The 21,534-nt window shown below is 41.1% G+C and overlaps 1 protein-coding gene across 12 annotated transcripts in view; it reads right to left on the bottom strand.

The window, feature by feature from the left end:
- Positions 1–21,534, bottom strand: part of ARHGAP32 (Rho GTPase activating protein 32) — a 290,155-nt gene that overhangs the window by 90,625 nt on the left and 177,996 nt on the right. For all 12 annotated transcript variants that reach the window (XM_068916543.1, XM_068916547.1, XM_068916538.1 and 9 more), the window contains one exon: positions 17,119–17,205. In XM_068916543.1, coding sequence (XP_068772644.1) covers positions 17,119–17,205 — 87 coding nt within the window. The remainder of the gene's footprint in view (positions 1–17,118; positions 17,206–21,534) is intronic.

Raw genomic sequence — 21,534 nt, 5'->3', positions numbered from 1 at the left:
AGCTGCTAAGCAACCAGCTGAGCCGGCCGGGCAGAAGCGGCAGCACCCTCCACAGCAGGGCTGCCGTGCACGCCTGGAGGCCAGAACCACTCTTGGCCATTCGCAAGTTAAGTCAGCCCCGCGCCCGAAACCACTGCCCTGAGCTTCAGGCTCTCGTACAAACGGATCACAAGACTCCTGTACAAACGGGACTGCCCATTCTTTACTCTCATTCAGAGTAACGGTCCATTTCACGCGTAAATACCAAAGACGGTTTCAGGAGCAATAATACGCAGTTCTAGCAACACTCTAAATGCAAATATCTCCTCTTACTCTATCGTTTCTGGTCTGGAACAAATAATAAAAAGGAATGCTTTTGGTTGTTTTAAGTGTTATGTAAAGTTTTTGCAGAACTGGAGCCTGAGTGATAAATTTTTAAGCAAAAAGTAAGACAGCCACATTTACAAGGGATGCACTTAACTTGATGAGAAGGAATCACTGCAGCAGTCTAGGAAGGAACTGGACGATATTTAGTGCCTCCACTCAAATCTCCAGTACAAATCACAACAAAGTAAACTCTAACTTCTTTCTGCTACTCTTCTAGAGTTGCATAGCAAAAGCAGCATAAACAACAGTGGTCTCATGCAATATCAAAAATATTACACTGTTTCACTATAGCGATATAAAAATTGTACATCTTATTCCCATTTCCTGTAGAATTCTAAAGTGCCAGAAGGGTTTTGCGAAAGCTTTTAAGTGTTTTTTTTTTTTTTGGAGAGTTAATAAAATAGTAGAAACAAGAAAGTTACAACTAAGTCAACCTCATTTTGTCAAGTTCATGTTTGCAACTATGTGTTTTATAGCAAAGCATTATGACTGCCTCATGCACGTAATATCCATAAAAGAAAAACACCTTCTTCTCATTGTTAACAATTTCCACAAATTGTAGCTCAATATCAATTTCTGATCAGCCTCTAGTTTTCACATTGCCAGCTTTCTTTCTCATATTTCTTTGCTTTAATAACTGATGCTCCTGATATAGACGAGCACCTGCTAAAGTCCCACTAATTTCAATGGTACATAAAGACACAGGTGAAGTTGAGCACATGGTCAAACGATTTCCTGAACTCAGACCTTCAATTACAAACTTGAGAATGACAAATTTCATATAGATAAAAAATTCAAGTCCCAAATGAAGATTCCAATAATGTCACAATACAGAGTTAAACTGTCTTTAAAAAAAATTGATCACTGATTAAAGATAAAAAACAGCAAAACCTCTTAAACAAAAGCCAAAATATTTTTTGGAATTTCATTAGTGAAACTAATTCTGAACATCTAATTCTGAACAACTAATTCTGAGCACTTCTGAACACAGAAGCGTTCAGAATGACAAGCATCATGGCAGTTATGGAATTTCTCAAAAAACAGAAAATCTGGATTTGTTCCCACTCTTATTACAATCTCATCTTTAGCCAGCTGCGTGGGACTGAACATATCATGAAAGACTGGTGAGATTTCAGCACATTGCACAGAGCTTCTTATTTCTTTCCCATTATCAGAGCAAGAAGAAATGTCATGCTAAAAAAATGATTAGCACTTACTGAACTGATGATTTAATTTGCACTGAGCCAGAGATTTGAACTTTCCATTAGTAAAACCATTATATCGTGATCACAGATCATAAAAAGCTACCCGGGCTGCGCATCACAGGAGACAGACTCAGAACCACAGCTCCACAGCCAGTATTTTTAGCTCTGCTGCTCAAACGGCCTAGGGAGGATGACACGCAGGCACAGCCAGGAGAAGTTTGCTTACTCCCTTAAAGCCAGCTCACTCAGGGATACTTCAGCGGAGCAGCAGTTTCTCTGCCCGTTCCCTCTCTTCCCAAGCCCTGAATACACAGCACGAGAGTCGCAGTCTAGCGATGGCTTGTTTCATTACTAACAGAACGACGTTACTTATTGCAGCACCGTTTGGTTATGGTTGGACTGGGAAAAGCAAATTGAAGAGGAAGGCTTTTTTAAACACCCGCTCCATTTTCATTCCCATAGTTAAAAAAAGCACCTCTGCTCCATCATTTCTTAAACCACTCAAGTGACCACTACAAAAACCTTACTCATTTCCAAGAGGGGCTCCCATAAGCTCAAGGTCAATTACATACAGGAATATTTTTGTGAGGACTTAATTGTTTTCACTTGGGATGTGGCAAGAAGCAGTGCTTCCCCCACTGTGAACAGTCACTGGCTTACACAGAGGCATCCAGCTAACACAAGAGAAGCGAATAGGTTCGTCTGTAATCAGTAATTGCAGTATGATTAATTAAGAAAGCAGATAGGCGGCTCAAGTTGTATTAAAAAGATTTACAAATCTCCTCTCCCCACTACGCGAGAAAAAGTAAAATGCTATGTTTCCAGCTAAATCTGTCAGAATCTGCCCAGACAGGACTCCTTTTTCGTCCATCAACGCATCTTCGAGGCAGACAGGGTCCTATTGAGTTCCATCACGCACAACTTTCCTGTCCCACGGTCTGAGCGTGTTTTCTCTGTAGCATCTATGATTTATTTATTTTAAGACAGGGATAGACCTTTCGTTTCTGGTTCAAAAGCTCAGTTCCTGAGAGAAATCAGATGGATGCTCTCATGAACCTTACCGGTCCACATGGAGATCGAGACCAGAAAAAGAGATGAAAGTATATAGCAAAAGTCACTTCAGTTTGACCCTATAGTAAGAAAACACTGAGCATTAAATAGCTGGAAAAATGCCAGCATCCATGAGAAGAGTTTAACTCTGCCATGTGGGTGACTTTTACAGCTGTCTGGGTCTTAGGTTCTGCATGTTATTCTAGCACGACCCGTCAGCCCTTTTTTATTGCAAATCACACTGGAAAATGGCTTAGAAATTTAGTCAAAACAGAGAACAGGTCTGATAAAATCCACCACTCACACTTTACCCAGGAAGTGTTTTTAGCTGGTGCTGTAGGTGGTTTTATCTTGGCTTAAGTCTGTTTACCAAAACGTCTCTGATGATTTCACGCCTTCTGGTGCATTATTACGACTTTAGGGAAATTATAAAACTTTAAAACTTGAAGGGAGTTTGCACTAAGGCAAAATAAGGCTACTTTACTTCTGAATGAAAGTATTCACTCAGCAGTTCAAGGTGTTTTGGCTAGCACTCTTCCAGTTCACACCTTGAGGGCATGGACAGATGCTCACTTTCATCGCTCCCGGTACTGCCCCTCGACAGGAGCTTACTCCCTCCTTCCCCATACCACAGAGTAGGGACAATTTGCATTAGGGTTTTTCCTGAAGCTGGCAGACAACTTGCATTAGCTTAACTGCACTGACGAATGCAGGTGGAGCTCACTGGCAGAGCTGGGCAGTGATGAGTGCTGGAGGCAATAACATCTACAGCCAGGGCAGCTAGACCAAGAGGAAGATGTGTGCTCACTCCTGGAGTTGACTTGGCTTAGAAGATACTGTTAACAGCTTGTAGCTTGATTCCCATTCTGCTGTCAGGCAGCTGCACATACTTATGTTGAGAAGAAAAAAATACATGTGTGTGGAGGAGGGAGCTTTAAATAAGGTGAGAATGATGGCAACACTAAAACTTCAGACCTCCACCTGGAATCACAGGAAACGGCCACATGAGAGAACGAAACCACGGCAAGAAGGGAACGTGCATATGGCCTGACTGTGAGAGGCTGAAGGCACAGAAAGTTTGGAGTATTTCTGAGGTGAATCCTTCATAGCCTTTTTCCACAGAAGAAATTAATCTCTTTTAATATTAATTATCAGTTCATTATCAACTAATTGCAATTAGCAGGAAAAGAAAGATTTTAATGGAAATCACTGCAGTCTCTCTTTTCTCCCCTAAAAATGACATTTTCCTGATTCCAATTACAGGCAGTAAGGGAATACACTAAAAACACATGCGAGAACAAAAGGCTGCCCAAGACCTGGTCTGAATGACAGCAGTGTTATTCCTGCGTGTCGTAACCGATTTTGGGAACATACCACGATCAGATATACATAGATTTCTGGGTGCTAAGTCGAAACGAACCGTGACCTTCTGGTGGTTTCTCCATCACTCAAAACGAGAAGCTTTGCCAGAAGCACCCAGACAGCAGCCAAATATTTGACGCAGGCTTTGGTGGCGGCAATTCTTTTGTACAGGTACAGAGAAATAAGAGCATGCTAAGAGGACCTAACACACCACGCATACAGCGTTTGAAATCCTAACAACCATTCTTCCCACCCCAAGCAAGCCTATTTCTAAACGGCAGCCAGGCTGAGACCTAACGCTCTTGGAACTTGAAACAGGATATACATCTCTCAGCATCTGAATGAAATTCCCTTCTCCCCCTACATGTTATAATTTCAACAATTCAGTATCAATCATCTCTTTAGTAAAATTATACGGTAAGAGCAACGGGTCACAGAGAGACGCAGGGGCTGGGCGGGGAGGGGGCTGCAGCGCGCACGGGGGACTGCTTTCTACACTTCACGAAACTGAAGTCATAACCCGACAGGAGCTTACAGCCACAAAGGAAATACTTCAAAGCCGCTAACAAGACCAGCGGCTAAGTAACAGGAACTAAAATTCTGCCAAGCTGCAGGTAGCAAGGCAATGAATGAATGCATATGTATTTTACAGAAGACTACACAGATATTGTCTTTGCACATATTTAAATACAATAATGTCTTTTCCGTGTCTGTGCCCCAAATGTGCTATAATCTACTCAGCACTTAGCCACAGAGAAAACACAGTGTTTCATGAAAGTAAGGAAGCAGGACGATCCTTTAAAACAAAACAAAACAAACAAAAAAATCCTTTGAAAATGACTTGCCTGAGGTTAGTAAAACACAACAGGACAAAAGTTTGAAAATGACTGGCCTGAGGTTAGCTACAGAGACAGTAGCTTACACAGATATAGAACTCAATTTTCTCGAGCCGCGCTTCCTGGGCACATCACTGAAGCAACAGGTTTTTTTGGGGGGGGTGAGATTTTTGTTTGTTTGTTTAAGTGATCAAAGTGCAGAAGCATGTTTTTCCTAAAGTTAATAGCCAGGGAGAAAAGATTTTATAGCTCCAAATCCAAGAAACTTGGGGGGGGGGGGGGGGAGGCAAAAAAAAAGCAGTTATGGCTGCTAAGCAACAACAGCACACGTATCTATCACATCATTTACAAAAATGAAAAACTTAGAAGCATGGAAATAATTGAAAACATGGTGTAGCTAACACTGCCTCCATTATAAACCCATTTATCTTGGCACCACAGAATAAAGCAAAAAAAAATTAAAAATACTTGAAAAAAAAATCGCTAACATGTTAAGAGACGCCCAGCTGGGTCAGGCCAGGGGCCCATGCAGCCGGGTGTTCTGCCTCCGACAGTGGCAGCAGGAGATGCTCTCTCGGGAGGGAGCGGGGGCACTCCTGCAGACCCTTCCCCTTGCATTCCCTCAGCGCCCACCACTGTTTTATCAGCGGATGACAAAGGGAACCTCTCTGCCTATTCCTTTTAGTATGTTTATGGATTTCTTGTTCATGAAATTATACAGTCCTGTTTTGAACTTGCTGCCACTTGCCTCCACAGTCTCTTTTGACAACAAATGCCAAGTTCATTACCTGCAATGCAAAGTAGTCAGAAAAAAAAAAGTCAGAAACCTCACCAGCAAGCAGATGTTGTGAAGAGGTAGATAACCAAAACTCAAAGAAAGAGGGTGGAACTGTGGAGCATTACTTAGAAAGCACAAGAAACACAAGAAGCTTTAGAGGAGTTTTGTAACAGAAGGGGAGCTGTAGCCAAAATGGAAAGATAGCTGTTTTTTTGGCAGCTGCAGGCACCAGTTTTAAAAAAATAACATTGAAGAGGGGTGCCAAGACCTAGAAGATGAAACATTCAAGATAGGTAAGCTTTACCATCTAATATCCTTAATGGGGTCTTTTAAAAGGTGAATCACAAAATTTAAAATAAATACAGTAATTTCAAAAGCACAAATCTGTTAAAAATGCATCATTAAAAAAAAAAACAAAACAGTTCCTTCTTCCTTATCTGTCAAAGCCTGAGTCCCTGACTGCAAACTCACTCTACAATATCTAACCATATTAGTTTGCAATTCAGCTTAGTGTCTACACCCCCCAGCCTGTCTGCACGTTCACAGCTTTCAAAGTTTGGAAGGCTCTCAGCTCCTGCCAGGGAGGGGGAGAACTCGGGAATTCACAGCCACGCTAAGATGAACTGATTCTTACTTGTTTCGCACTTCCAAGTGTAAACCTTGCTCAACGAGTTGGGATCTCAATGTTTGCTGAACTAGGTCAGTTTATTACGGGTTACACAACACAGTGACATGCTACACCCGCCCCACGGTTTTTAATAAAGTTGGGGCACGAACCAGCACTGTAACTATGAGAAACCTCTAATGAATACAAAGACTTAAGGAATGAGCTCAATCACGTTGCCCCTGGGAACTGTCACCGATTTCCCTTGCAAAACTAGATAGGACTGAAGCAATTTTAGATGTCTTCTTCACAATAAAAATTATTTATTTTGTGGTACAGAACTTTGGAAGATGTAAGCAGGACAGAAGTCCTGCCTCAAAGGCCATTTAGCATCCATGACAACTTAGTTTCTTATGAGAAACATACAGGTTTAACAGGCAAGGAGCCGCATACGTTATTTGATAGCACAGTACCTATCACAATCAAAAAATAAACATTTTCTTTACTATCTTCCTGGTAAATTTGCTTTTTGTCAGTGTTTGTGATGTTTGACCAAGCCAGAATGAAACAGATGCAATTAAAAAGCCTGTATTCTATTCAAGGGGAAAACAAACTGTTTTAAACTAAATTCATTTTTAATTCAATATACAGTCAATTAAAAACAAATGAAGTTGGACAGAGCATCTCTAGCTATTGAAGAAGCCAATGGCATTTAACACTTGAGTGTTTTTAGTCCCATAACAACCGAATTGCAAACTCTCTTCACAGCATCAGCATTTAACTAAACAACACGCACTCAGCGTTAACTGCTGAAGGTAGGACATAACTTTCAAAAACCTTCCAGACTGAGAATTTTTGCCTTTTTGTTCAGTGACGGTAAATATTTGTTACAAACAATGAAAATAACGCACCTTTGATTTACTGGGAAAGCATCTTTACACACATGCAATTTATTTTGATGTTTTGATGGCTTTATTTTTTTCTATGACTTGAGGATGCTTTTCCCCTTTATTTTTTACTATCCTGCTCATCTCACATTTTATATCTAATGAATCTGTTGTTTGGAGGTGTAAAGAGGCTATGGAGTTCATCTACACGCACGTCTTTTAGGCTTACGGCATCATAACTGTGCACCTCTTGTCTTTCTTAATGATGCTTGCTTAGCCACCAGCTATGAGTGAGGATGCAACGTTTCTGACTCCATTCACGAATGACAAAATACAAAGTTCTCAGAGGCCTCAGCTCTCCTGTCTCACCATGCATGAGTAGCAGGTTGCCCAGTACCTTATAAAGGGCTTATTTTGAAATGGGCCTGCTTTTACAGCTCTGCAAACATCCCAAATGATTTACACAGTAAGAAAGATCAAGGGCTGCTCCTTGCCCACAGCAGATTCGTTGCTGCTTCTACATTCCCTCTTCCAGCTGATTTACTGCAGTCCAACTATATACCCCTAAGGTGTGCAAATGTCCTCAGTTTCTCTACGCCTTTCTTAAGGAGGTCATTTCTGACAACAACAAAAGTTGTCTTCCCTTTCCTTTTTCAAGGACACGTGGATTGATCGCATTCGTAAAGCTGCTAAAACCGTAATAATTTCATTGCAAGGTCTCAAATTCAAACTGTGGCATCCAAAGAGAATTTCTTCATTACACTGTATAGACAGTCTTTACAGTAACTGTGCTTCAAGGCTAGCTGAAAAACTTTTCCTCAAAGTACAAATATTGACATTTCCTTGAGAGAAAACTGGTTACACTGTTAAAGGCTCTTGCTGACCTGACAGCCAGAAAAAAAAGAAAGAGCAAGCTGCCAAGTATACCATCTCCTCTTTATAATGCTGAAATGCTTCTTGGTTGTCACCCCAGGCTGCTAAGGCAAACAGTCCTTCTTGATTTTCAAAGGCAATGAGTCAAAAAACTCCTTTGCAAAGTCAAAGGGACTACGAGGGGGAACCGAACACATTCAACCTACTTCACTATATTACTTGTTGATCAAAGTAACTTTGCAGTCTGCAGGGGATGATACCGGATGGACCTGAACAGCCACCAACTTCTCCAAGTAAACAGGCACTGCAATATCGCGATCACAAATGCATGCACGCTGAAGTTTTCTATAAAGAACAGACGTAGGCAGCTAAGAAAAACAGGCACGTCCAGCACAGTCCTCCTCTTACTTTGGACTTGCACCAAACCCAGCTCTTGGAGAAGTTGTAAAACAAGTAAAATTGCAGATAAACTGCTCCTCTTCGATGCATTTACACTTGCTTAGCTATGGGGCACAAATCAGTGTCTCTTCAGAATACTTATAGCCAACTGTTCTCTTCAATTTGTGGCTAGGCCCAGCCTTGTCTACAAAGCACCACATGACTAACAGAAGCCCTGCCAAAATGCATCACTCACAGAAAGAAACCATAATCGCTAGCCTGTCCTCTTAGATTTCAACAGTGATTTTCACTTTTGCTTCAGAGCTAAATAGAATACACTCGGATACAAGAAGATTGATCTCTCTAATTCAAAGCTTTCTTTCTGAAGGCAAAATGCCCAAAGGACATGACATTACCAAACTACCATATAATTTTAAAAGCTTTGACTGCTTCAAAAAAAAAACTTTCATGGCAGCATATCCATGTGATTTTGCATTTTATTCTGAGAAACAGTTTTCCCTCTCGCTCATCCTTCCCCTTCAAGACCAGGGCTGCACTGAACATTCTCCTCAGCTGGTGGGTTTCCACCGCAGAGTAACACTAAAGTGCACGGTAAAGCAGTTGTTGCCATGTATCACTCATCAGTTCCCTTTCACAAACAACTGGACAGCAGCTTAACCCGATGTGAGCCTGATGAACTGGGAGGTTACTGTCTGATGATGATCATCTTCCGATTATCTCTTCCCCAGGAACAATGACCTTCAAATAAAGACACCGGACGGTTTCTCTACTGGACCTTACAGCTGAAACCACAAACACAGAGCGCAGCAAGCCTGTACCTTTGAAGAGACAACTTAAGAAATGCATCTGCAGGTTGCACGTGATGAAGGAATTTGCCTTGGCACAAGTAGTTTCGTGGCAGTATTTCTCTCTAAAATGTTACTCAACAAATAAATCATTCCATTTAAAAGCCATGCATAGCTAAAACCCCATTATTGTGTTTGAAGCTTGCAGAGTCAAGAACAAAAAAGCACCATGCTGACTCCATTTCCCTCCACAATCTATATTTAAATTGAGAAACAATCAAAGAAAGCCATGACTAGAAAAGTCAAATACTAAAGTTTAAGAACCAGAACAGTTTTTCATCTCTTGTCATCAGTGGTTAAATTTATATACAAGAGTACTGAATCTGCTCTGTGGCTGGGAACGGAGCAAAGGCCAAGCCCCCGCAGATGGACAGTGAAACCCCAGAGCTCAGATGACACAGATCCTGCTCTAGGTCAGTGCAATGCTGCCACTGGATTCGTTATACCCTAGGACGCACCCCTGAAGACAACGGCCAACTTCCGCATTTCCACTCCGTTGTCCCTATGAGCACACACGTACTGGAGATGACAAAAGCAAGCAAATGGCTTGACTTCTGAACTCCTCCTGTCAGTGCACCTCCTAGCTCACCCTGCAGACATCCTGCTGAACGCCTGACTCTGGACTTCAGAGTAAAAGGCAGCACAAGGCAGTGGGAGAAAAGTCCTCTTTGCCTCAAAACTGCTACTGGCACTGTTATACTCGTCTAGATCACTACGGTAAATTAACTATGGCACAGTTGCATACAAATCCCATGATTACAGAGAGGGAAAGGGGCACTCTATGTTTTTAAATGGGGAAAAGGACACAGCACACCACAGTGCGCATCCTGTTTGATGTGAGTCCTGTCCTACCCAAATCAGTGTGTTTCAGCCAAACAAAGAAGTTATATATATATATTATTATATATATATTATATATAACAAAGTCAGTTATATCCTTGCCCTTAATGAACATTATCCTAATTAATGAATGAAGTTATCCTTCAGTATTACCAAAACATCTACAGAGTAACAGATGTTAATTATGCAGTTCTTAAAGGTCTCCAGACAAACTATAATACAAATCAATACCGTTTCCTCTCTTCCCTACAGACGCTATTTTCCTTTCAAAAAGGCCTGGAACAAACCCAGACTTTTCAAAGACACTACCTTGCCAGTGTTTTGGCACCATCTTAACGCTGAACATAGCCAAATAGCTCTTTTCAGGCTGCTAGCCAGCTTCATAAATTCTTTATTAACCTAAATTAATATTGTCACTTCATTTTTATTTATTGCTGTTGAGAGCAGAAGGCATGTACTACATGACCTAAGATCCAGCACAGAACACCATCTGATGAATTACCATTGCGGAAGCAAAGACTGTAGCTTTGTTTTGACTAACATAAAATAGCACATCTCACCTGGGAAACAGTTAGGAAAGAGATTTCAACGTTTGAGAGCATCTAAAAGGATAGGTTAGAAATATTTGATTCATAAAGGCCCATGGTTAGGTTTTAGACAGTTTTGGGAATCTTACAGAGGCAAATAAAGGCCCAGAGCCAGTATCACAAGGGGGATTTTCAAATACGTGCAAGTCAAGTCAGGTACCTCACTCTCACAGGCAAACTTGTCAGCGGAAGTTAGATTTCTCCAGGTATTTTGCTGCTGTCATCTTGAGACAAGTGGTATGAAGCATCTGAAAAGATGCACAGAAAACAAAGCTGGGGGAAAAGGCCATGAGGCTGACCAGCACAGTGGAACTTCATTTCTGACTGGCAGCTTCTTTAATCCACTTTAAACTAGAGTAACTTTCCTGAACCCCCTTCAACAGATGAAGCATTAGCATATACTGAGGGTCCCTATACACAGTTTGCATAAAGCAGCTAATGTGCTATGAAATCAGAGCATACGCTTGTATTTCAGCGCAAGTTCATTTTACACCTACTTCAGTCCAGCTGCATCACCACTGAAAGTATTCCTTCTCATATTTGGAGCGGGTTTGGTTTTGGTCGTTGATAAGACTCATCCAGCAGCTACACGGTCACCAAAGCTCATGCGGAAGAGAGGGAGAGAATGCAGGGGTAGGGGCAGAGGGGGAGCAAAACTCCTATCAGCAATAGAGTGTGGCCACACTGGAATAGGTATAATGTGAAACTGCGCAATAAAAGGACACAGTAATCGGTTTTGTTTAGTAAAATTTTCTTTAAAAACATAAAGGCAGAAAATTCTATATTGAGAAAGGAGAAATAGGCGACATACGCTCTGAGGAACAGATTCTGCACTGGGCAGGGATTTCACAGTTAACAAATCCAGGCTCAGATGTGCCACACAGACATATTCCATTAATGCAGATTAGACAAATTTTCATATATGCATACATATATTTATATGCAAATATACGTGTGCATGTTTGGTCCCTAGAGTCCATCTGCTTAAAGAGTTGTAGCCTTTCACAGCAGTCTATGTAGTACTTAATAATTATTCTCTAGGTGTCTGAACGTCAATTGCCCAAGCTACTAATACATCAAAGAACAGGCCTTTAAGACAAAAAACAGTTGTGCAAAAGATTTTCAAATGTTTAACTCAAAAATCCTACTGCAAGCAATTTGTGGTTTTTCGTATGGACTATCACAGGCAAACAGAACCAGCAAACCATGCTTTCGACATGAGTAGCCCAGACATTTGCTTCTGTGAGAATATATTCCATTCTTCTACCCCACAAACCACCCAGGATGGGGAGTCCTATCTGTTCTTCCCACTCGGATGCCATTTTTTCCTGGCATTCTCTCCACTGCCCTTGAAGCACTTATTACTGCAACCACCTTCCAGCCATGGAACGCCGGATGGGGTTCTCGTCAGAGTTTTGCAAATACTGTTCTTCAGAAAGAAGATACTGAGCTTAAGTATCAGTCTCTTCTGATACTCCTGCAAGGCAGAGCTGGGAGGCACGGGTGGCATGCATTTACATAAATGCCTTCATCTAGCGCATCGGAGACCTTATTCTATCAATCAAAATGAACACAGCACAGAGAGCAATGGCTGCCTTGAACAAATCAGGGCAGGAACAGGGCAAAGTACTGCGGATCCTACACAGCAAAGCCAGGTGCTCAACTTACTACCAGTGTGGGGTCTGCAAACGTGAGCGGACAAATGGAGAAAACCCACGCCTGGACCATGAAAACTTCCTGCTTTGAGAACAGGCTTAAAATTCTACCTAGGCTGCAGAAAAAAAGAGACTTCTTTTGCGGGAAGTTGGCCTTATCCCATGAAAAGCACCCTGCAGCGATGCAGGAAACAGAGAAGGCAGTGCAGCATTGTTCTGAGATCACAATAGTCAATCTGTGTGTAAGGGATTATCATAAGATCCAGTCATAAGATTTTTTTAGACCCATCTTTGCATGATCTACCACTTCTGGTTTCTAGCGCTTGCCATTCCTGTTTCAACAATCCACCTGTGATAACGAAAACAATAAAAAATCACAAGAGACATCTAGAGTTTAACGTCTTCCTTAGACCTTGCAATATTTTCACAACTCATCTTTTGTTCTCTGCTTGCCATTCCAAGTTTCACAAAAATTATATTTATAGTGTTGAAATACTGCTATTGATATTATCTAATCTCTAATTAGTAGAGCATGTTTTTTATTTTTCTTCCACTTTTCAGAATAAAGCTTAGATTAGCCATTCTTATGTTACAACACTTAAATATGTATGCTAGTAATTTAGAAGTTGCTCTAATGTCATACAAACAAATCCAAAAACATTAAAAAGATAGATGTCCAGCCTGCTTTACAACTCAGCAAAGCATGATGGATGGATTAGCCTATTTCAGCCTTTCCTCAGGCTCTTGCTTTTGTTGATTTACTCTTAACACACATAGTAACCCCATTTAAATGTGTTGCAGACCTTGTAAATTCTTTGCTTATCCCTGTGGAACTTAGAAAGGATTGCAAACGCTGTCAATGGCCCTTCACAGTCCACAGGTATAGCATAAACTCATAAAGGCCTCAGACATTCCCCGTGGTCCTTTAAGGACTGTGGTTATTGTTAAGGCTTGCAATTACTGTCTGCACAGTTGAGAAGGCTCACAGGTACAGTCCTCACACCACCCGTCCCAGGATTTTATGTGTCTCTGCTTCCTACATAAAAAACAATCTCTGTTAACATTCTTTAGAGGTACTTTCCTCCCTAGCAAAAATGTATGTGGTATACTGTCTGCATTTTGGGAAAGCAGTAAACCCAAAACAGGATTTCTTTTCCCAGAAATCTTTCCTCAGATTTCGAGCATTTGTGGACTGTTTAAAAGTCTTCTTTCCATCCATCCATCCAATGCTTATTTTATGATAGAGAGCTTTTATTTGTATTTATTTTAATAGCAGCAATCTTTCTCCAGCAGTAATTGTGGATGCCCAGTGAAAGCAACGTTCTAGAAATGAGTGAAAGTTAAATAGTGCAATTTTACTTGGGAAAAGGAAAATTCACCTTCCTTGCTCTAAAAAAAGAAAAAATCTATAATCAGATCTTTAAAATAAAATAAAACCCAATGTTGTCATTTGCTACATATTTCATGCTTAAGTTTGTTCAAAGAAATCAAAAGAATCATCCTATCTTTCCACTTTTCAAAAACACTTGAAACAGTTGTGTATCTACTCCCATTTCTTCTTCAAAGTTAATAAGGTGGATTAATTTGTTGAGACCTCTAAGTAGAGGAAAAGATGAATGGAGACTTAAACAAACGTCTGAACCTCAAACAAAACTTGCATTTCACAAGCTCACTTGTGGAAGAAATGTGTCACAAACACATCTCAAAGAAATTTTTTTTCAGGCCTTATCTGGGAAGGTTTTGCAAAACAGTCACCAAACAGTAATTCTCTTTACACCACTAAAATTACACTTACAGATGGGAAAGAGTGAGATAGAATTTCCTTATCGTAAATGCCTAACTGTAGTCTGCCAAAGACAGCTGATTGAGCTGTGCATTTTAAAAGTCTAATGTTCAAAAGCTTTGGTTTCACTGTGTGTTAACAGAGTGAAATGACAAAAGAAATATCTTTTTATGGACCACACAACACAGATTGTATCTGCACATAGTCCAAACTAGGCAAGGCACAACAGTATTCTGCATTCAACCCCAAAGCTAGCTTTCTCAGCTGATCTGTAATCTGAAATTGCCAGGACAGCCAACTGCCCTTGCTTTTCACCATACTATTTGTTTTTGCAAATAATGACAGTATCTTCAAGCTTTTAAATTTATATGGATTTAGTCTTAACCAACAGAATTAGTTTTCTTTGAGTCCATCTGAGAAATTAAGGAGGTTTTTGCAAACTGCTGCAATAGGCTGAACGCCCGTGTTAGTCCAATATCCAAACAGTAATCGAAGTGAAATTTGTTTCACAGTTTTTTTTTTTCTCCCTCCTTCAATATTTCTGGCCTGATACAGATTTGTCCTGCCAAAATCCCTCCCCACTGCACTATCGTTCCATGAGCTATTTCACACCTCCCGGTTAGTTCTAACGGGGAGCCAAATCCATTCGGACACCGCTGGTATCCGAAGCGTGACAGAATGGAATCTTTCCCTGGACATTAGGAGAGGCCTTGAGATGTCAAGGGTGAAGTATCTCCACGGTAGAAATGATACTCAGCTGCGCAGTTCCTTCCATGCCTTTCATTGAATCCAGATGCCACAAGTTGCTCAGCTTTGTAAGTATCTGAGAGACAGGGACACAGACTAAAACCAGGGAGGTCAATCACAAATGTGGAGTAGGGAGAAATTCTGGCTAGTCCGAGGATTACTGAAAAAAAAAAGGGTAGGGGTGATTATATCTATGCCCATCCTTTAAAGTGATGAGGCCAACTCCCCGTGCCTTAAGTTTAACTTAGTAAAACACTGAAACAGAAGATGGTAAGAGCCCCTCTCGGCAGCTAGGCACGATTCAAAGCCTCCGGATCTATTAGACAGCACCTCAGCTAAGTCTGGCTGGAAAGCCACGGTGCAGAATTCACCGCATTGTCCCCCACACAGATCAGATCTCGGAGGTGTATGCTCCTCAGAAACACCCTTAAGAAGCAGCCAAGAGTCCGATGGAAGTGCCATACGACTTGCTGGACAAACCGGACTCGCTTTGATCACAACACCATCAATGGCCTGCAGGCTATTCCCTGGCTATTTGCTGCTGCCGGGGCTTGCCTGCACTTAGAGCAGGGCTGAAAGACACAATCATACCTGAGCGTGTCCCATTAATCTTTAGAAAGGTCAGTAAGGGAACTCTGGTTAAAAGAACTGGAAGTCACACTTCAGTACTAGAGGAAAACTCTTCTAGAGGCCTAGCTGAAACAGCCAGTCAGGAAAAAACGTAAAGTTTATCTCTCTATGAGGCACTCTGAATGTCACCCTAAACATGTGAGGTCCTAAAAGATATAGAAATTCCAATTTCCTTAAATCCCTTCAAAAATCTCACTCTAAAGCATTGTAATGCTGCTGTGCCCGCCATTAAGTTTTGTAGCGCTGCTTGTTAGGCTTGGATTGCTTTTCCGAAAAATTGTCATACTAAATTATCATTCATACTAATTATCATTTAGTATGAAACTGGCTACAATGGGGTCATCACAACATCAGCAAAACGCCCAAACACAGACTATTTTAAGAGGTGCTTGTTGATTTTCAGCCTCTCTTCCCACTCCCAAGAGCACTATTTATATATGTATATACACATACACACACATATGTGCACATGTATACTTCCACTAAAAGACATAACAGAGAATTATTCTGCATGTTTCCATCACACTAACTGCAGTGCTGTAGCTCAGCTTGTGCCAAGCTCCCCTTTCAAAACAGAGCAAGATGCTTTGCTCCTCACCTCCCTTTGAACACACCACGTGCATCTGTATATCGAGCCACTGAAGAGGAGCAAGTTCGCTGCAAATTCACAACCTGCCTCTGTGTGTACTAATGCCACTACGCTCACATACTGTCATAACCAATACTTCCCTACCACACGCAATTCAGACCAACTGTGAGCAACACGGGTATGCCTGTTCCATGCACTTTCTTTTAGCCTCAGAGAAATTGCCAGCAGAACCATGTACAGAGCTTTAAAGAGAGAGACAGAGACCACAGTAATTCTTATTAATGCTCAATATAATTTGATAAGATGAACGCTCAAGAGGTGCTGATGAAACATGAGAGAATAAAACTCCTATGCTAAGACCAGAAAAATGACCAAAGGCATCAGCTCTGACTGGAATTTGTCAGTGCAATAGGTCTCCCACAAACAGTAATTTCATTCAATATGTTAAAATAAGATAGCCTGTTATGTAAGGAAAGCATTTCACAAATTCATTCTCCCCCTATCAACAGAAGGAAATCTGTGGTGCCAAGTGGCAAACTTACTTGCCCAAAGCATTTTGATACCACAGTAGCAGAGGCAGGGAAAGAATCTTGTACCAGATGTCCAGAGACATAACTGGGAACAGATCTAGGGCTCCCAGCAGCATGCCTTAATCGACAAAAACATACTGGCCTGCATTCTCTCTCATGCCCTTCCCCTCGTTATGTAGCTTGTGCGCCAGCGTGTCAATGTACAGTCCCCCCCCCCAACTGACAGGCACACACACGTACTCACAGTCTGAGCACGCATGTTTGTGTCTCTAGGCTAATCATCATGTAGCTCTGCACATATAATCCTGTAGCCAGGATTATATGCTGAACAAATTCATTTTTCTCCCCTTGATGCTCCTTTTTTTCCCTTAAAAATTAGCTGGCCACAGTACCACAGACAGCCTCCTTCTGATGCCTGAGCTAGTGAAGAAGTAGAAAAAAAATGCACGCACCAAAGTAAAGGGACATATCAAAATATTACGAGGTCAAGTTACTAAACATACCGCAATACAGTCTGCTAAACAAGAGAGTAGGGGGGACCATGGCATTTACCTGACAAGAGATCTGCACAAGGTAGACCAGTTCCTTGGATTCACAGCCGTTTCTTGTTACTTCATTCTGTTCCTCCGGGAGCGAAAGCTACACCAAGGGAGCAGGGAGGGTGGGGAAAAGAGGGAGAGAGAAAGAGCAGGTCAGTGAGCAGGGCTAAGCCAGGCATGGAATAACGCATGAACATTCACATCAACTTGCTCCAAGACACGCTGAGTATCAGGGAATGAGGAAAGTGCTTGTCTGTCTGGAGTTGTCAAACAGAAAAGAGTCAGCATTCATTGTCTACAGGGACCTCCTCAAATCCTGCTGGATTTTGGCATCTCACCTGAGAGTTTAAAAATAAAAGATGGTTCAGAAACCAAATGATCATAGCAAGAAGGCAAATTGTTCAAGTCAGGGATTAAATATCCAGCTTTAGAAGCCTGCAAAATTAACGGTTCACTGAAAATATCCCCATAAATATTCACCTATTAGATAACAGAGATTTTTCCTCCCAATTTTATTTGTTTTTTTTTTTAGTTCAGGCAGACATTAGATAAGAAAACATATCTCCCAGTTTCAACGTTCTCAAGCAATTTACCACAATAGAGAGCTTTATGGCACCATTCATCCAATACAGAGAGTCTCTAAACAGGAGGATGCGCTTTTTTCAGGGCAGTGAGTAGAGATTTAAGCATGTCATTTCCGTACATGTAACGAGTGTCAGGGAAGAGCTAAATCACAGGCCTTGTCTGTACTAAAAAAACTGATCAGAAGAATCTCCTACTTCCCAAACAGTTTATATTTGCGGGAAGAAAGATGAGAGAGGGAAAGACAACCATATTGCTTATAATGGTTCCTCAAATGAAAGAGGTATATTAGAAAAAGGATTTGAGCTTCTGTCAACACAACTGTACCAAGAGAAGGAGATCATCATACCTGCAACCAGTTCAGCCCACTTAGCAAAACACTGGGTGTGTGCTTGTTGTTTTTTGTATTGTTTTAACTTTTAAACCTTGGGATAAAAGTTTTGACTTTAACCTCATGAAATACGTGGATTCACGTGCCAACAAAGCATGTGATTTTAACTCACCCTCTTTGCCTAGGTATCATGCAGATTCTGCACACCTAACCAGGATTTTCAGTTTTAAATGTTACTATGAATCTTATTGAAAAAGAAAAAAAAAGATTTCCACTGCAGAATTTATGGTTCTTTCAAGTACCATGATCTTCCCACAATCCCTACTCTTCTTGTCCAGAATATCAGATCCTTCTAACTTAAATAGGAAACTCCTAGCAAAAATAGTATTTCACAGTTCAGTACAAATTAGGATTACAATCAACCACTTGTGAGGTCTATCACCATGTGACCCTGCGATGGCACAAAGTAGAATCTGGCCAGATCAAATGTTCAGCCTTTAGCATTCTTCCATTTTCAATCAATCTGACTTTAAGCCCACCTCCCCACTCCTTCCCAGCTCACCAAAAGGGCTTTTTTTTTTTTTTTGGGGGGGGGGGGCGAGGGGGGATCCTCTTTATTGCTTTTTTGACTGCTTGAACCTCTGCTCCCAAGATAGGCTAACAGCAACAGAATTACGTAAAAATATTTGAATGTGATCGGGAAAAATTAGGACAGATACACTCTTAATTATCCAGGTTTTCATCAACAGTCAATGAGACAAACTGCAAATACTGTTGAAATATACAGATTAAATTTGTACATTATTATTTGCATTTTTCCTCGGTGAGCTTATATTTTCATATATGTTTTGTCTGAAAGCACTTTGCCCTTCACAAACGCTGTGCTTTTCTCAGAGTACCTTATAAAAGTATTGATAAAAGTATTTTACAACAGAGAAAGTGAAGTAAGGAGAAAACAACGGATTTGCTAAACACGGCACAGCATGAATTAGTGGCCAAGACAGGAATACATAGGCCAGCAGGCTACCTTCCCTCAAAACATCTCTTGGACACCTGTCCCAACTGGCCACACAAGTAACGTTCTTCCTTGAAAACAGAAGTTACAAATTGATCATAAGCAAATTAAGTCCACATAAACTGACTGCAAAGCAAATCAAAAAAACAAATGTCTTTGAAAAAACTCTCTTACAAAAGAAAAAGAGAACCCTACACAGTGTGTGTATTCGTGCGTAGCCTGCTGCCATTAATGTGATTAAGTAGCATGACAATTATTTCTGCATTTGCATGCTCCTCCACTTTATCATGATGCTTTTCTATCAAATTTCCTATTCAAAGAGCTACTAAGTTTAAAAACTAAACAACAGTCAAAGAAAAACAAAGAAACAAAACATGCAGTTAAAGAAAAGCTAATTCACGGCTGGAAATATTTTCCATATTTGTAAGGTGCCAAAGTGCTCCAGTTCATTTCAAAGTGGGTGAGAAACGTTTCCATCCTTTAATCTTACCTGTGCTTATTTAGAGTACATACACACCTACGCTATTAACCCACAACAAAATTTCGGGCTTTCCCTTCTTTAAGAATATCAGTGCTAAAGCACGTTACTACAGGCTCCACTTCACCCTGGTAAGCTCTATTTCTCTGAAAAGCTAGCAGCCAGGCAATGAAAGTGCCAACACGTAAATGCATCAGCTCTCCAAACACGTATAAGGCCTGATCCTGTGCAACACAATACAGGGCAGAAAAAGGTGCGAGTCCGGTTAAGACAAAGGTTGACTTGCATCACCTGTCCTCTTACTTAAGTTGTAATTTACACCTGCTTGGACTTATGCCAAACCATGTCTGTACATGAACTCTCCAGAAACAGGAAGTGAACCATCTGAAGGCTTCGGGTCCATGTGCACAGGGGGACTCAGCTACAGCAAACTAAGGCCATTTTTCATTTGAAAGAACACACTTACCTGAGGATCAACCTACGGATGTACGCTCCCTGAGTTTACACCCAGGTAGTTAGTTTTCACTTTAATGCCTCTAAATGTTCCCATTTGGACAGGTACCTGTAACATCAAGTTACACATGCTAAATGAATTGGGGGGAGGGGGCGCTATATTTAGAGGCCCCATCAGCATGCCAGAAGTCTTCTGAAATTCTCTTCTGGTCTGCTATGAATGTGCTGGTACACCTAGCAGTAAATTACCAGGGAATGAGCCAAGAGCAGTGGCATGCTGCAGTGATCCACAATGCCAAGAAGAAGGGTCCCCTACTAGTCCACAGTTTCCTCGTGGCCTGCTTGTAAAGAGGCCCTCCCGGGCAATGTAGCACCAGAGATTTCTGCACTACATGACCTTGTTCCTTCAGACATTTCTGTCAAGGTGGGAAAGGTCCTCTAACAGGCCCCAGCTGCTGTGCAGATGCTCTGAAACAGGGCAGGAGACAGCCTGATAACCATAGCTATTTGAATTCCAAGGAGAGCAAGTCATTCCCTGGAGCCATTTAAATGACATCCCAGGATATGTGACAACAGCTCAGGAGTTTGTTTTGAGACGTATATCCTGTAAAACAGGGGGGGGGGGGGGGGGGGGGAAGCCTACATCAGGTTTTGCAGTAAGGTGTGTAGTATTAACAATCAGGATGATATTTTTGTTCCTAAATGTTAGCGTGACTTGATGGGCCATTCCTTAGCAATTTCTATCTCTAATCTGTGTCTGTAGTAAGAAGTGGTATTCTAAACCCATTGTATTGCCCAAAACACATCCTATTCTACTTTAGAGTAAAGCAGTAACAGCTAACTGAATGACTGCCCCTCTTCCTGTGGCTAATCTCATGCCCATTGATAGAAGGAGAAAGTAGAACTGTATAGGCAGGAAAAACTATTATTTGTATCTTTTAACATAAGAAACATAACTATCCTTGCAGCAACATACCCTAGAAGATGAATGTTTGCTTATGCTCCCTGTTCCCATGTGCCGTAATTTTCATTTTGCTCTATTAAGAGACACGCATTAACATTGTTACAAAAATCATTCATGTCTCACTGTTTAAAAGCTTTTCCTCCTGCAATATCTGTTATAAATAAAACATCCTAGAAAGGTGAGGTGTGTCTAAGCCTGACTTAAAAACCAGGGAACACAGAGCAAAGGCCTCTCTTGAGCTTGCTGGACTTCGAGCATGGCTCAGTAGGCAGAATCTGGTTGACTCCAAATTGGGAAACTTGTTTTCATCTTCTTACAGGAGAGACCAAAGACAGCTGGGACTCAAGGATACCACTTCTAAGAGCTTCAATCTGTATAATCTGAGGTAGCTGAAATAATCTGTAAATAGCATTTAGGGTAACTGACCAAAGTGTTAAGCAGCACACGTGACATACATGGCTTGATATATTCTCTGGAACGTTCATTTGTCACCTTCAAAACGGTTGTCAAACTTCCTGAACCAGATAAACAACTATGAAGCAGTACGTTTATGCTAGGTTCATTTATTATTGGAATATGTATGCTTAGCTAACATAAGCAGATACA

Source organism: Struthio camelus, chromosome 22 (assembly GCF_040807025.1).
Source record: "Struthio camelus isolate bStrCam1 chromosome 22, bStrCam1.hap1, whole genome shotgun sequence".
In the NCBI taxonomy this organism is placed as follows: domain Eukaryota; kingdom Metazoa; phylum Chordata; class Aves; order Struthioniformes; family Struthionidae; genus Struthio; species Struthio camelus.
Note: the sequence above shows the minus strand (reverse complement) of the source record. Positions and strands in the feature narration are given on the sequence as shown.